Below are 17,764 nucleotides of genomic sequence, written 5' to 3' on the forward strand. Positions count from 1 at the left end.
CAAAAACAAAAAACAAAACTAGGGATGCTGTCATGTCATCATTAAAAGGATTATTTAATAAGTACTGATTACCCTCTGCCTGTGACAACAGACTCTCATTTTCCTCATTTGTCTGGACTATGGGGTAAGGTACAGTAGCAAGAAGAAGAAGAAGAAAAAGAAGAAGAAGGAAAAGAACTCATCTTAACTAAATCACCTCTAACTATATGGCAAAATATGTTATGTAGGGAATAAGGAATAGCTACATATATCATTTGGGACAATCTTCCAAAGCATACCTCCAAATCAACAAATAAATGGTTTAACCAAAAGATCTATGTTTCTGAATGACCTAGTCTGAGCACAGATATGAATCCAAATAAAGCTCTGTGTGGTGACCTGTAGCTGGGTGTGTACAGGAGAAACACTTACAGTCTGAAGAATCTAAAATGTTTTTACAAGGAAGATGGAGAAAATATTGCCAAGTCAAGATGTTGACATGCTCATAGATTCTTTATGTACCTATGAAAGACAGTGGTGTTAGAACATCAAACATATCAGTTTAGGGTCATGCACACTTATGCATTATAGTTTCCGTTTTCCACAAAATAAGCTTTTGGATGGATTTCAGGCAATTTTTATCCAATTTTTATGATTTTATGAATTTTTATTGGTTTAATTTTTTCCCCAAAAGCCTGTCAATTTTTAGATGGTTGTGTTGAATTTTTATATCCATTATAGTCTTGTCAATGGCCTATTATTGTGTTACTCACTACATGGTGACCTACAGCAAATGTCAAGGGTTATAGACCTGTCTGAGGCTATGCATCCCTAGGGACAGCAATCTTTGATGTCCTCTGACACCTTTCATCATAGCGAACTTTAACTTTTTCAACATTCTGTGCTGCAGTAGCTTGACTGTGGGATTTGACCAGATGGTCTAGACTTTGTTCACCACACACATCTGTGAACCTTGGGCAGCCTGTTACCAGGGTCATGTTCACTGCTTATATTTTTGTGAAAAATCTTTGGTAGGTTCCTACCACTGCATAACAGGAACACCCCAAAAGACCTGTGGTTTTGGAGATGCCCTGACCCAGTCAACTAGCCATCATAATTTCGCCCTTGTCAAAGTCCTTTAGATCCTTATTCTTGATTCTTCCTGCTTCCAACACATCATCTTCAAGAGCTGACTGTTTGTTGCTATCTCTCTCTCTCTCTCTCTCTCTCTCTCTCTCTCTCTCTCTCTCTCTCTCTCTCTCTCTCTCTCTCTCACACACACACACACACACACACACACACACACACACACACACACACACACACACACACACACACACACACACACACACAAACTCATTTATTGTATATAGCAACACAGCTTTTCTTGTATCATATTGTTATTAAATGGTAGTATCCCACAACTAATTATTTACTGTCACACAGGTTGGGTCGCCAGATAAGCAAAGGTTTTGTTCAGCTGCCATCTAGGAAAGAGGTACCAGAATACTACGAGCTTATTCGCAAGCCTGTGGACTTTCGGAGGATCAGGGTACCTTCTACCAAATTTTTTACTTCTTCAAACAGAAAAGAGAGAGTAGACTGTAATAATTTTAGTGTGGGTCAGGTTGCTGTGATATACATATGAGCCATCAAAACATCAAATATTTATTGTCCACCTGTACTACAAAGTGAAGTACTGTACTTTAATCCTACCTTAAACATTCTACAGTAAAACAAAGTATACATAGACTGTCAGTAGTATGTCAGAGGACTGCCATTGACTAAACTGTGAAATACTTTAACAAATCATTGAAATAGGCATCTGCCAAATGCTATAAATGTAGAATGACCACCTTTACATGAAAGAGAGAAGAATGGCTTATAGTTAGACTGGTAAATATACTTTGTATGAAATATTTTATACCCATTATATTTATGTTGAATGCTATCTGCAGGTTTTATGACCCTCCTATAAAGAATCCATTACACATGCAAAAATTATCTCAGATCTTGCAGACTTCGACAGACATTCAAACAGGATCCAAACAGCCCAGATCAACAAAACACTCTATGCCCACAATCCCTCTAGATCTGTCCCTTTACCAAAGAAAAAAATATTAACAAAAAGTTTAAATTAACACATATGTTGTCAGCCTAGAATTAAACACTGAGACTGTGTCTGAGTCCTGAACAATATTTGTCAGTCTGTTCTAACTATGGAAAAAAGCTCTACCCCCTGCGGTTGCTTTCACTATGGAAGATACCATCAAATCTTCTTTTATAATCAAAGTATGCATGGCAGAGCATAAAAGACCCAATGTTCACAATTACTGTTGTGTACATAAATTTATAATAAGTAAGTTTAAAATGTTTTCTAGACTAACCGGGGCATTTTTACGCACCTACTGTAATAATCAGACAGGAGGTCAATACAATAATCCAAACTATAAAGGCATGCACTTGTTTTTCTTCATTGTATGGTGACATTATATTTCTTATCTTGACAATATTTTTGAGATATGCGAAATCTATTCTGCTGAATTTATATTCATGAGCTATAAATGAAAGATTGGAGTCAATAATCACACCAAGGTCTTTACCTGCTGCACATGAGAACACATAAAGGTAATCTAGGTTTAGTATGTAATCAAAAAGCTTATTTCTAGCGGCATGTGGCCCTAGTAAAAAGTACCTCTCTTTTACACAATTAAGTAGAATTAAGTAGAAAGAATGATGTAATATGCATGCAATGTCTAATGTAATCTTGTAATGGTGCCTCTTCTGTCTTTGCTGAAACATACAGTTGTGTATTATCAGTGAAGGCTAATAGTGTGTTTAAGTAATTTAACTATTGGTAAGATATGTTAAAAAAACAGTGGACTTTAAAACAGAACTTTGTGTAACTAAAACTATACTTTAGTATGCATACAAACAAAAGTATCATCTACAAACTGGTAATAAAACATGAAATAATACCTGAGGAAGGAGAGGGCTATTCCCTTATCTCTAACAACATTTATAATATATCAAATAGAATGCTGTGATAAATGGAAAGGTCCATTATTGTGAAGCAACACAAGGAAGGAGACACAACCCTTGACAGTAGTAGGTCATTTACCACTTTAACCAGTGCTCTCTCTGTTCTATGATGAGGCCTAAATCCTGACTGAGAGATTTAATGAAGTTAGCTGTGGTCATTTCAATTTATTGCAGTGACTCAAATGTTTTGATTTCATTCACCCAAAAATTCGTTCAGATTCATTCACCGGTTTACACATTAATTACTTCAGTGATTCTGAGTAAAGTACATAATTGCACCAATAGATGGTGCCAGTAAGTGTCTTTTTTGAGATCATGAGTAAGTTATTGTTTTATTCACTCAAGACCTTTATTTAAAATGCCAGCTTTTCAATAGACAGGTTTTAGTATTATGACATTTGAAATTGGAATGTCCAATTCACAAAGAGAAGGTCTGGTGAAGAAAGACATTTCAGTTAGTGTAGGCTAGTATTGAAGCTCTTCATTGAGGCTAGTATTGAGGTATCCTCATTTGATGTCTCAAATGAGGATACAAGTGTAATAAAAAATAGATTTGTGTATGAAATAGTTTTTAATGGTAACAAAAAAAAGATCCATCAGTCATATTTACACATTCGTGTATAGAGGATTCTGCTATGAACAACACAAGAGAACACAATTTTCAAATGCGCTGTTCTGCACTGTTTCTCTTCTTGTTGAAAGGGTGGTCAACTGAACAAACAACATGCATATATCAGCTGAGCCAACATCAGTGAGTGATGCTCATTTTTTCACCCAGTCCATAATTTTTTTTAATGGACGACAATTATCAGTTTATTTGTTTCATACACAAACAACAATTACCAGTTCCACATTTCTGAAACACAGTACATTAAACTACTAATCAGTAATAGCATTTAAAAGCATTTTTAAATATAAGAAATTTAATATTTAACAGCCCTAGCTTCAGATCAAAAGAGCTTGCATTCATTATGATCTAATTTTATGTTAAATACTTAAACTTTCTGTGTATTTCTACATTTTTGTTTTTGTTTGAGGAACAGACACAGTCTTAATATAGTGGAACCTGAGTGACAACATGCAGCTAGGTAATGGCTATTTCAACCTGCTTGTCTGCTCCCTGGCCTTGGCTCTGGAGTGTCACTAATTAACTAGGCATTTTTCTGAGAATATGAGCTGTGTTGTAAGAAATGAGGGAATCATATCCTGCCATAAAATGCGATGCCTTCAAAACTTCTCCAGTTATCCATTTGTTTGTTTTGTTTTATATGTCTGGCATTGTATACTGGCTCCTCGTATATACCAAACTAAAGCTGGTGCCCTTAAATGCTGTTTTTCACAACTTAAAGATACTACCAATGATGGAAAGAATAATTAATCCTGCATTGAACACACTGAAATAGCTGGATATTTATGCAAGGCACTCTATAGACAATGCATCAAACATTCAGCTATATGTGAAATAGCTTGTGAAATAATCTTAAAAATGACACACTACAACAGTATATTCAGTCTATAAATAGATACTGATGCCACTTCTCTCTTTCATCTTAAGAGAATTCTGTCTCAATCTATACTCAAAATACAAAACAATCTTAATAGAATGTTTCGTGTGTTGAGCATAGTTTGTAACAAACTGAACTATCCAAATGTTACTATAATTTTAATAAACCAACCACATATATCTCTTGCATGTTTTAGTAAAAAATTAGAATTTTCTAACTAGACTTTTTTTTGTGTAGGAACGAGTACGTAACCACAAATACAGGTGCATTGCAGACTTGGAGAAAGATATTATACAGATGTGCCACAATGCTCAGACTTACAACCTGGAGGGATCTCAGGTGTGCTCCAGTTTGACTTGGCCCAATTATATTTACCATGAAATGCTAAATTTGAAAAGCAAATATATCACATCTTAATGTAGTAAAACAGGCCATATTGGGATTAAGTTAGTAAAGTTGGATTTATTAATTGTGTAGTAAAATGGATAACAATATGAAGACGCAGACTGAATGTCTTTGCAATTCTAGTTTGTTTACATTTGTGAAATAAACATTAATATACACAAAGATGCATATGAAACATTTTTAAGCTATTTCAACTCCAGTTTCTAGTAAATAAAGTAATTTAAAGAGCTAAGTGCTTTCTATATTTTAATGTGCATATATTTCATCATACACTATATATACCACTATATAATCACCATTTTACACCAATTATCATGTTTAAAGTTATTTTACTATCAAACTAGTATGGTTGTGATATTGTGTATTTGTACTATAATTTCAGATCTTTGAGGATTCCATTGTGCTGAAGTCAGTCTTTGAAAGTGCAAGACAACGGATCGTAGAAATCAATCAAGAGGACACCGATGCTGTTGGAGGCAGCGAGGCAGTGTGTGCCAAGCATATAAACCTGGATAGTAAGATTTAATTTACTTGAATAAACTGTAGGGCACTCCAGTCGGGGAGAAACTTAAGGAAAGAACAGAGACAAGGACTAGGTGCACAACACATAGGGGCCCCCCTTAGCTCTCAGCCCCTGCCTGGCAACAGCCGTCCCCAGAGAGTGTAAGCATCTTGTGAGACCTTTGCCATTCCTGTGCTGGCTTTCGGCACAATGCTGGACCTGATTTGAATAATCCTGCAAAGAGAGGAAGCACCGAGTTACCACCCTGGTATTGGTGTCTTTCACCTGAAAAAGGGTGAACCGTCTCCCTGCTAGGTAATAGCAGAGTTCCTCAATGGCTCATTTAATTGTGAGGGCTTCCCGTTCTACTGCAGCGTAGTTCTTCTTAAGGCATGTACCTGCTTTTTTTTTAATTGGACGAGGGTACTCCCTGATGACTTTGATCGTTTTCGCCTGCGGTTTGAGAGCCCCGGCCGATGCAGTAGCCCAGGCACTGTGCCTGTGCGGGTGAGAGGTCTTCCCCCATCTTCATCAGCGCCAGCCCTCTGGGATCAGTGTCATTTAGGAGGGGAATGCACTGACACAGCATCGCGTTCTTCCCAAGCCATGCCGCCTGCTGCATCTGGGCCTTCTGCTCACAATCCAACTTTTTTTGCGTGGCAAACTCATGGCGGCCACAAAGCCGGCCAGTCATGTCCGAGTAGCAGGTGGATGGAGAGGTCCGGGATATGGAGTTTAATCTGTGCAGCATGGACTTTACTGGAGAAAAGATGGCCGGCCATTCTATTAGTTGAGGAGTGTGAAAACAAGACAGCCATTCGCTTCCATGGTGAGTTGTGGTGCTATTGGGGCTGCAGAGGCATGCAGACCCCAGCCAGCGAGCCACTGCTTGTGGTCCCTGGATGGCGGCATGAGTTCCGGCTTGGTAGGCATTGGCTTGTCGACTGGTCCCAGGGCAGGGCTGTTCCCCAATTATCTCCTTTCCCTAACCAGCTCTGGCTTCGGCAATCATTAGGGCTGTGAGCAGTGGAGATTGGGCCAGAATTCCTTCCGTGGGTCCCGGCCGATCTTCAGGTCGGCCATGACACACTGCAAGGTGTTCAGGAACTCCTTGGGGTTAGCAGGTCCTTTCAGCCCCACATCCTTCCGCTTCTTCATCCTTGGTGGTCATATTGGAGCCACCGCCTCATTATCCACAGCAGCTTCTTCATTTGTGATCAGGGATTTTTCACAGGGTCTTACTGAAACCTATGGAAGTTTCAGTAAAACCTGATGCAGCAGACAAGAATCTTTGCCATGTCCTCTAGATCCACGGCATAGAAGGACAGCTGGGCATCTCCACTAAACAGTAGGGCTAGAGCATCTACCCAATCTTTCTTTGACCAACACTACTAGTTCGCAGAATGTTTGAAGGTGTCCAGTAGGGCTTCAATGTCATCTTCTGCCATAACCTTAGTAAACTGGCATTGAGCATCATGGCCAGGATTGGGGAAAGGGGTCACCGCTGTCTGCGAGCTACCTTTCCCTTGTTTGAGAAGCTCCTGTTTAGCACTTTTGATGCTCTTGGCCAGCTCCTGGGTCACCACATGCTGGTGGAGGCTGGACTGTAGCAGGTGCTGTAGGATCTGCTCCATGCTGGGCCCAGGGATTTCCTTTGTGTCTGTTTCCTGCATTCTCCACCAACATACAATACTGCACGCTAGTGGGGTAGACACAGAAGGACAGCACAGAGATGGGAATTAGGTGCAAAACACAATCTGTGTTTAATTAAGACAGGTGAAGATGTCCAGCAGTCAGAAGTTAGCAAACTTACATGGGACGTCCACAGTTGAAAGAGGTAGGGAGTCCAACCGGTGATGATAGGAAGATGAAGACCCAGGAGCTTACTGTGAATTTGACAGTAAAGGAAAGAGCAGAGGGAGACAGTACATTAGTTCCATCTGTGTGGGGGTTGCCCCCTTTACGTCCCTCTAGCTTCTGAGCCAAGCTCTCCACTGTGCTCTCCTGATGGATGGTGATGGCCTTAGTGGCACTCCTGATTAGTCCGCTGGTTTTATGGGAGTTTTGCTCCCCCTACTTGCACTCTTATTCAGCAGAGCTGACCTTGGTGCTGAAGTCCCTAGAGTTGTTGTCAGCTGCTTCCTGGGGGCAAAGAGCAATTTCTCTGAATGTTTGTCCATTACAGAACTTAAAGTGGGTTCATACAGCATATGTATCTCCAAAATATTTCCAACATTTATTCAATGCTTTTTCAATTTCCACGGAGCCATAGCTACATGGTTGGATTAGTCCTTCTGCATATACACACTCAGAAAGCCATCAAACACTGCCTGTTATTATATAGTTACACATTTAATTTGAAACATGATATAGTATACAGTATGTAGGACATGTCTGACTGCATATAATGCACTAAAAATCATATCAGAATCAGAATCAGATTTATTGGCCAAGTGTGTTGACACACACAAGGAATTTGGTTCCAGCAGTTTGTGAATCTCAAAGTTACAGACAAAAATACTACAATACTATACAAGAAAACAATGCAGATGATGAGATACAATGTATACAGAATGCGTATAAAATGAGGATATAAAATGAATAAAATATAGAAAATATGAATATGGAATGTGAACGATCAGTAATGTACATAAAGTGTGGGTGTGCAAATAACAATATTGTGCAATATACAGCAGCAGTAGTGTGTAATATACAGATGATTTGATGACTGACAGTCCTGATAATGCAGTACTTATGATAAGAAGCAGTGAATATAATTATGATGAGTTGTTGATCAGGGTGATTGCCTCGGGAAAGAAACTGTTCCTGTGTCTGGCAGTTTTAGTAAGCAGAGATCTGTAGCACTTGCCAGAAGGGAGGAGCTGAAAGAGGGTGTGTCCAGGGTGTGAAGGGTCAGTAGTGATTTTCCCTGCCCGGTTTCTGGTTCTTGTGTCGTACAAGTCCTGAAGAGTGGGCAGGGGGGTGCCAATTATTTTTTCAGCTGTTCTAACTGTGCGTTGCAGTCTGTTTCTGTCCTGTTTTGCTGCACCAAACCAGATGGTGATGGATGTGCACAGAACAGATTCTATGACTGCAGTGTAGAACAGCATCAACAGCTCCTGTGGCAGACCGTACTTCCTTAATTGACATAGAAAGTACATCCTCTGCTGGGCCTTTTTGATGATAGAGTTTATGTTGCACTCCCATTTCAGGTCTTGGGAAATGGTATTGCCCAGAAACTTGAAGGCCTCCACAGATAACACCGGGCTGTTTGATATTGTGAGGGGGAGTAGTGTTGAGGGGACTTTCCTAAAGTCCACTGTCATCTCCACAGTTTTGAGGGTGTTTAGCTCCAGACTGTTCTGACTGCACATTAGCACCAGCCGCTTTACATCCTCTCTTTATGCGGATTCATCGCCATCTTGGATGAGACCAATGAGCATAGTATCATCTGCAAACTTCAGGAGTTTAACAGTTGGGTCACTTGAAGAGTGGTCATTAGTGTAGAGGGAGAATAGCAGTGGGGAGAGGACACATCCCTGTGGAGCGCCAGTGCTGATTGTACGAATGCTGGAGGTGGCACCTCCCAGTCTCACCTGTTGTTTCCTGTCTGTCAGGAAGCTGGTGATCCACTGACAGATGGAAGGGGGTATAGTGAGCCTTAGGAGTTTTGGAGTGAAGAATTTCCGGAATTATAGTATTAAAGGCCGAACTAAAGTCAACAAACAGAATCCGGTCGTATGTCCCTGGGCAGTCCAGGTGTTGCAGAATGTAGTGCAGTCCGATGTTGACTGCACTACAAGTGCTTAGTTGCTGCATCTGTATAAAAGAGTCATTATATCCTGTTTTACTGTGCTGACAGTCAAGAGGACCATCTATTATACTGTATCATGCCTAAATATTTAGAAATGTTGGAGACAAATTTATCTTTTAGTAGCTATGGATGCTACAAAGCAGAATAGAAAAGTGTATTGCAACTGTATAAATAAATATATGCAATTATTCAAAATACTGTCCCCCCCATTCTTTTAGATATAATCAGATTATCTCAGTCACCTAAAGAAAAAGTTTAGATTTATTCAGCTTGGGGTCCAATACAGAATATGATTAAGACATAAGACAATAGTATTAGTCTGTAGTATTTAGTCTGTGTGAATCCAGCCCTGGTGTGTTTCCCCGCTTGATTCAGTTCATTTGGGCATGTGAGAACACGGTCATCACACATGGTTGTTGATGCCATCCGCACTATCACTTCCTGGTTCACAGTACTTACTATAAAGTCTGCAGAACAAGAGAACACATGAGAATGGAACAGCAGTCTTTTACACAAAACTGGTGTAATCTGCAAAATGATCATTTGCACAGAGCTATCTTGTCTTGGGAGATACCCTCTATGTAGAGTAGAGAGAGTGGGCGCAGGGCAAGACATAAGAAATGAAAGAGTAGAATGCGAGGAAAATGGGGTGATCCTCTGCTAGCTGGATGGCTTAATTTTTTGAAAGTTGGTCAGTGGCAGAGATGTTGGGTGATGGGGTGGAAGATTATGGCCAACTCCCCTGCATCTGCTGCATGAAGGCTTTAGGATCATCCATTGGGTCATCTTTGTGAGTGTCATTACCCTGGATGGGAGAGCTGCAGCTGGAGGAGCAGTTGGTTGCAACAGCATTATTGATTGGTTCAAAGACATTATAAAGTAACAACATTCCATTACTTCTAATAGAGGTTGGTGAGGGACTACTCTTAGAGTTATCTCTGTTTTTATGGTAAGGTGTGTTACATCCTTTTTGCATTTTGTACATTTTGCGTTTTGTCTTGTGTTAGTATTATCTTTCTGTGGAATTTGTTCTGAAATCAAATTGCAGTTTCCACCACAAATGCATTACAAGTATCATGACCTAGCACATCCTTTCTACTCATGAACTACTGCCAAAAATGAATGTATTCAGTCAAATAAGATTAGGATACAAATTTTGTGTCCACTGTGAAACTTATACATTGAAACTATTTTCTCCTATTTTCTTTCAGTAAAATCAGAACCAACAAAAGCCAAATTTGACAATAGTAGGGAGAGAAGCACTACTATTTCTGCTAATTCCAGTTCTAAAATAAAGGGTATCTACAGCGATGAGGACAGCACAGAAGACCAGGAGGACAACACAGGCTTGGAGGATGGCTGAACTACATCTTCTGGAAATGAGCTTCATGGCTTTCTGTCATCTTGATAACATTGGAAAATGATAAGCTCATCAAATCACTTGCATTTATGTAAGTTGATTCAGTGATCTAATTGTTCCCAAATTTGTTCCATCATGTGCACATTAACATACTTGCATTATCTTGTAATTAAACATATAAACCATCCTACTTCATTAAAGACATAAACTAAATAGATTTATACATATAATCGTGGATGTTAAACAAATAAATAAACAAATAATATTTCTGCCCGTTAAGCACTTTTTAATGCACGGTAGCCTCAATATAGTATATAGTATATAGTCAAAGGTGTAAAAGATGAACTCCAACATTGGCCGGTCTAGGAAAAAAATATCTCATATAACCTTACCACATCAATTAATTGTTGAAATATTTATGAAACACCCTATGTTCACAATACACCAAAAACAAAAGGGACAAATACAAGGTTATATAAGGTTACAACATAATATAATGCCATGACAACTGACTTCAGAGCTCAGTGCAATTTTTGAATGTCATAGTCATATAATAGTAATGACTATAGTTTGCTTAAAGTGACAGTTGTAAAGTGTGTGTCTCATTTCTGTTTCATATGTCTGATGTAAATGACAATTTTTATTGTGTCACATCACCACTATATGGTTCTGACAACAAAAGTAAATTCAAAGTCGGATTTTTCAGGCAAGAAAATGTCTCATGTTAACAACATTTAACTTGAATGTTAAATCGTGAATTAGTCTATCAAAATAGATTAAAAGCACTCACACTTTTTTTAATGTCTTTATAAATGTTTATGAAGATTTATTTCAGGTGCCATGATGGGCTCATGCGTGTATCATGCAACCCTGTAAAATATATTTTTTTAACAATCAGGGACACAACCTTTTTAAATTTAATATCTGGTCATTTTTCATATATTTTGGGAAAAGTTTAATTAGTTGCTTAAATTAAATTGGAAATTTGGATAAAAAAATATTGTCACTTCTACTTTAGCTTGTGAACATCTTTGGGAACAACACTGAAAACTGAACTCATATTTAATCATTCAATGTTTTAACTATATGATTAATGAGGCCTGTGGTGTTTTTGGAGCATGGTGAATTTTGCTGGAAGGACATTGCCCTCAAGAGAGGGATCTCATGATAACACTGTCAAGATATGTGTGTAGTTTTGAAGGTTGAGAGAGAAATTGTCTTTATAGGTAGATTTTGAAATAAAGTTTTTAAGGTTTTTATGACTTGAAAGTGCAAAGAGGTTTGATTTGAATCATCGTAATTGATAATAAACATTTTTATAAATAGTCCTACAGTGTCTGTGTATCAGAATTTATTTTTTCTGGTGATTATCCTGCTGTTACTACTTCCAGTGTGACTTTTTTCCTATTCATAAGATGTTAATGAGACTCTTATTTTGAAATTCATGTTGCTTATCTTGAGGAGTTATGGGTAGACCCTTCAAGCCAAACTTGTCCCTGTTTTTAATAAATATAACATTAAATGGAATGCAGGCAGTTATTGGAAGCCAGTAGAGGGAACAGTGGAATAGCATGATTATAAATGAAGAAAGATAAAGAATTTGACAGATGCATTCGGGATCAGTTGCTTAGTATGCTGTAGTATGATGTACACATGACAGTTTTATATTTTGTTTGACATGCAGAACATATGTAGTATTTTGTTTTTAAGCTTTGAGTTGACAGAATTCACAATTTGGTACAGTTGTGTTTTGACTGCCTTCTCATGACTGCCTTGATCTTGATCATGTTTATACAGGTGATGAAAATATGAAGATGCAAAAGTGTGGTTTTGGGGATTCCAGAACCTCACTGTCCATGTGTTTTTGTTGCATGATGCACCCTTAACCGATGTTGTCAACTGTGTATCATCCCATTCATTTCCAAAATAAGTTAGTTGCACTGCATATAACAACTAATGTTCCCACAACCTCAGAATTCTCTCCAGTTTGAAATGAAACCCACTCTGTGTCCGTTTGCGCATCTAATTAGACCAGTTCTTGTCTGGTCATGCTATAATAATGATTATTTTAAAACAGTTGGCCAGCTAGTGGCTTCCACCATCAAAGGACCGTATTACTTTAAAATTCCACTCGTCTACAAACTGTTGTAGAAATTATTTTAATTTACATTATTTAGTGTCAAGTGTCACTCAAATGAGGATGAGGTTCCCTTCTGAGTTTGGTTCCTTTCAAGGTTTCTTCCTCATATCATCTTTTCCTTTCATGGTGTTTTTCCTTGATAGTAATTTAATTTGAAACTTTTTAATTTAAAAATATTTATTCTCTTTTAGCTGCTTTTAGACAATGGCAATTGTTAGCAGTACTATACAAAAACAATACATTAAATTGAAATGAATTTTATTTATATAGCACTTTTAACAATGGACATTGTCTCAAATCAGCTTTCTAGAACATAAAATGTTTATTTACATTTATTATCCCTATTTCTCCCTAATGAGCAAGCCTGTGGTGACTGTGGCAAGGAAAAACTACCTTAGAGAAGAATTGGAAGAAACCTTGAGAGGAAGCAGACTCAGAAGGGACCCCATCCTCATTTGAATGACACTAGAGAGTGTGAGAAGTTATTATTATTAACCAACTGGAGCTGGTACATCTCTAGATCCTCACAGGGTTGGCCACTTCTCTTTGAGGTCTGAAATCTTCATGAAACAGAACAAAACTGGAGCTGGCACAATCTCTGTATGCCTTGGGATGGGTAGAAAAAGAGAATCAAATGGAGAGGAAATAGCATAGCTGCTGTTGATAATATTAGCAAGCACTAGATGATAATGTGAATTGAAAATATACTGGAACACATGATTATAGGATGTTTTATGTGTATGCCTGGCTAAAGAGCTATGTCTTTAATCTACATTTAAACTGGGACGGTGTGTCTGAGCCCCAAACACTGTCAGAAAGGCTATTCCAAAGTTTAGAGTTTCATTTAACTGTCCAATAATCCAGTTAAAGATCCAATAATAAAACTTTTCTACAGTTACATTACTGTAGAATTTGCCTTTCTTTAGCTTTAGGTTTTTAAATCTTGGTAGGGACCCAGTGCTTTGCAATTTGCTGTATATGGTGCTGACCTATGTTCAGCAGTACAATGGCATCAGAAATTGGACCAGGGAGCAATAGAAGAAATGTGGCCTGGTCTAACATATTAAATTCTCTTTTACATCATATAGATGATCAGGTGCATTGCTTACATGAAGAAGAGATATCAACAGGATGCATTAACATACGGTGGCCGAGAAGTGCAAAACACATTAACAAATCCGAAAACAAAACAATAAATGCAAAAACAAAACAACAAATCCGAGAACACATGAACAAATCCGAAAACACATTAGCAAATCTGAAAACACATGAAAAAATCCGAATACACATGAACAAATCCGAAAACACATGAACAAATCCGAAAACACATTACCAAATCCGAAAATACAACGACAAGTCAGATAACTCGGAAAAGGTAGGTATCGTTTGGGAATGGAAACTTACCGATCATCGGACAAGACACCTGTCACTCAAGATATACAGTTATGGAATCTTATGTAATGTGTAAAGTTCTCCGTTTAAATATAAGAAAATAACAGAATTAATCCACAGTAATCCACAGTACGGACAATACATTTTGTACACACACATTCCAACTTTTTCCTGCGCAGACAGTTGAACTTCATCTATACCTTGAGTGACAGATGTCTTGTCCAATGATCGGTACGTGTTCCAATCACAAACTATACCTACCTTTTCCGTTGGTTGTCTGAATTATTGTTGTGTTTTCGGATTTGTTAATGTGTTTCGTGCAACGATTCAGACAACCCAGAAAAGGTAGGTCTAGTTTGTGATTGGAAACTTACTGATCATTAGACAAGACACCTGTCATTCAAGACATACAGGTTAATGGCAGGTGTCTCGTCCGATGATCGGTAAGTTTCCATTCACAAACGATACCTACCATTTCCGGGTTGTCTGACTTTGCATTGTGTATTCGGATTTGTTATTGTGTATTCGGATTTGTTCATGTGTTCTCGGTTTTGTTGTTTTGTTTTTGCATTTGTTGCTTTTTTTTCGTATTTGTTAATGTGTTTTGCACTTCTCGGCCACCGTAATTACAGGAGGAAAGGAGGTATTCAATTCAATTCAATTCAAGTTTATTTGTATAGCGCTTTTTACAATAGACATTGTCTCAAAGCAGCTTTACAGAACATAAACATAGAGCAGAAGGTAGACATAATTAATGATAAAGGAATTAACGAATAATAAAAGAAATAAGAATTAACAGAATAAAAATTCTAGATTATTATTAGATGTATATAGTTCACAGTGTGTATGTATTTATTCCCCTATGAGCAAGTCTGAGGTGACTCAGGCAGCAGTGGCAAGGAAAAACTCCCTTAAATTGGTAAAGGAAGAAACCTTGAGAGGATCCGGACTCAAGGGGGAACCCATCCTCATATGGGTGACACTGGCGGTGTGATTGTAATATACAGTCAGTTAAATGTTGTATTGGTGTGAGGTTCAAGGACTTCTGATCTCCTGAGTACCACAGAGTCTAACTGGAGATGTCTCAGGATTCTTAGAGTCGGCCACGGCTCAGTGGACGTCCAAAGGCTTCGTCCCACAGAGGACGTTGGGAGCTGGTACAGTGTCTGGATGAACTGTAACCTATTTATTAAAGATGCAGGACAACCACCTAGTAATGCATTACAATAGTCCAGTCTAGAGGTCATGAACGCATGAACTAGCTTCTCAGCATCAGATACAGACAGGATGTTTCTCAGCTTGGCAATATTTCTAAGGTGGAAGAAGGCTGTTTTGGTAGTATGGGCGATATGATTTTTAAAAGACAAGTTACTGTCTAATATGACACCGAGGTCTTTCACTGTCGAGCTACTTGTAACAGTACATCCCTCTAAATGGGAGTTAAGTTGTGAGAGTTTATGTGCACTGGTTTTTGGACCTATGAGTAGTATTTCTGTCTTATCGGAGTTTAACAATAGAAAGTTGCAGCTCATCCAGTCTTTTATCTCTCTAAGGCACTGAGTTAGGAGGCAGTTTGATAGAGAGATAATTAAATAATTAGAGAGAGAGAGAGAGAGAGAGAGAGAGAGAGAGAGAGAGAGAGAGAGATATGTGTAGATTTAAGACGTAAACTGGTACAGTGAACACGGGTTCCGGCATGGTGGAGTCAGTGTTGGAGGAGGGAGTTTAGATCACGGCGGCAGCGAAGCACTAGAACGGCTCTATGAATGGGAATTTGAATGGTTGGGTAATATGGATGTCGTAACCGGATTGGTGCGCGTCATGGACAGCTGATTAACAGCTGATGCACGCTTGAAGACGTGGCCTGCCAGAACTAACATGATGCTTGATTGGCCTCTTTCATTAAGATAATGCATCCTGACACACTTTTTCAGGAATGGTTTGATAAACATGGCAAAGAGTTCAAAGTGTTATCATGTCCTCCAAATCAACTTTCATTTACCTTCTGGCCCTGTAAAATATCAGTTCTGTGTTTTGGATCCTGTGTTTTATTTTTGTTTAGTCCACTGACTGATTTTCTGGTTTACTGACTTCTGCCTGTTTATTCTCAGAGTGTATTCACAGTGTACGGCCTTCCTGAGGATATTGTCTCTGTCAGGGGGTCCAGTTCACATTCTGAGTATGGAGGGCCTTCTGCAACCATCTCAACATCAATATTAGCATCATCTCTGGGTACCACACTGGCAATTTTTTTTGGTAAAATGTAAATGAAAATATGGTTTTCATGACAACATATACTCATGTGTATATGTGTATTTTATTAATTAAAGTTTATTTATATAAAATGGGAATGCTTTATTCAGTTGAATAAATGGCAAATATAGTGGGGCTAAATGTCCTACTTTATAATATACTGTAATATAATATAATATGTTAATTTACTATCCTGGAAAATTAAAACACTGAGAGCATTTGGTTTCTGAGAGGACAGTCATGATAGTGAAGCATCACGGTGGTACGTATTCAATAAGCAATAATTTGAAAACTGTTTGGATGTATTCATATTTGAAAAGACAGTTTAAAAATATTTTAAACAAATAAAGTAAATGTTTTATATCTTGAATATTTAAGATTCGGCAAAATAGTATTTTCATTAGTGATCTCAGCCTTTTGAACCCCATGGTGTATAGATGAGTTGAGTGTAAACATAAAACACTAACTCCCTTATTAACTCACAGTTTAATCCCTGGACTAACATAATCTTTTAATGGGGGGCAAAACCCCCTGTAGACCTCTTGATGCTCGTCTAAAACCCACTTTAGGGAATATGCACTTTAAATGTTTTCTGAGTGCTAAGATGATGTTTGCAAATTGTTACTATACACTGTCAAGGGGCTACTTAAGATTTTTCTCTTATCACCTCTTTTATAACTTTACCCTGATAATACACAATATCCTCAATTTATAGATGACAGAGCAACTACTGACTATGTAACCTGAGCTGTGATAACAGATAATTGGTTAAAAAAAAAAAAAAAAAGACCATTATTTTTAGTATCTAATGTTAGCAAATGTGTTGTCAAGTATGGTATATTTTCATAAAAGATTCTTATAAAATAATAGCTAAGAGGGGATTATTACTTTTTTTTTTTTTACTTCACCAGAACTTCAATGGGACAAAAGTCTCTAAACAAAGTTAACTGTCTCTTCAAACATCTGTAAGATCATATAAATTTAAGTAATTAAATTTATTAGGAATTAATTGTGAGTGTACCTGTAGCTTTAAACAGATCTTTTTTCAGATACAGTGGTAAAATCCAAGCCAAACATACAGTATGACATTTTGTCAACATAAATGATTCAATTTTATTAATTGTTTGTTTGCTCTTATTGTGTTACAGACAAAAACTGTATGCAGTTTTAATTACAGTTATAACAAAATATTACATGACAATATTAGAATCTTATATGTTACACAGGTGCTCAAACAGGGACAGTTGAATCGGTAATAAACATAGGGACTTGTTTAACTGATATGAAACAACAGAGTTTTATTTTAGTTTTTCATATAAAATAAACTTACCTTAAACTATAAACTTATAGTCATTTCATATAAAATAAAATT

General features: G+C 37.7%; 1 protein-coding gene across 3 annotated transcripts in view; it reads left to right on the forward strand.

The window, feature by feature from the left end:
- The window catches only part of LOC113655064 (probable global transcription activator SNF2L2), a 40,960-nt gene extending 29,025 nt beyond the window's left edge, over positions 1-11,935 (forward strand). For all 3 annotated transcript variants that reach the window (XM_047809059.1, XM_027165343.2, XM_047809058.1), the window contains 4 exons: positions 1,426-1,531; positions 4,764-4,865; positions 5,314-5,446; positions 10,459-11,935. In XM_047809059.1, coding sequence (XP_047665015.1) covers positions 1,426-1,531; positions 4,764-4,865; positions 5,314-5,446; positions 10,459-10,610 — 493 coding nt within the window. In that variant the 3' untranslated portion in view covers positions 10,611-11,935. The remainder of the gene's footprint in view (positions 1-1,425; positions 1,532-4,763; positions 4,866-5,313; positions 5,447-10,458) is intronic.
- The last annotated feature ends 5,829 nt before the right edge of the window (positions 11,936-17,764 follow it).

Source organism: Tachysurus fulvidraco, chromosome 26 (assembly GCF_022655615.1).
Source record: "Tachysurus fulvidraco isolate hzauxx_2018 chromosome 26, HZAU_PFXX_2.0, whole genome shotgun sequence".
Lineage (NCBI taxonomy): Eukaryota > Metazoa > Chordata > Actinopteri > Siluriformes > Bagridae > Tachysurus > Tachysurus fulvidraco.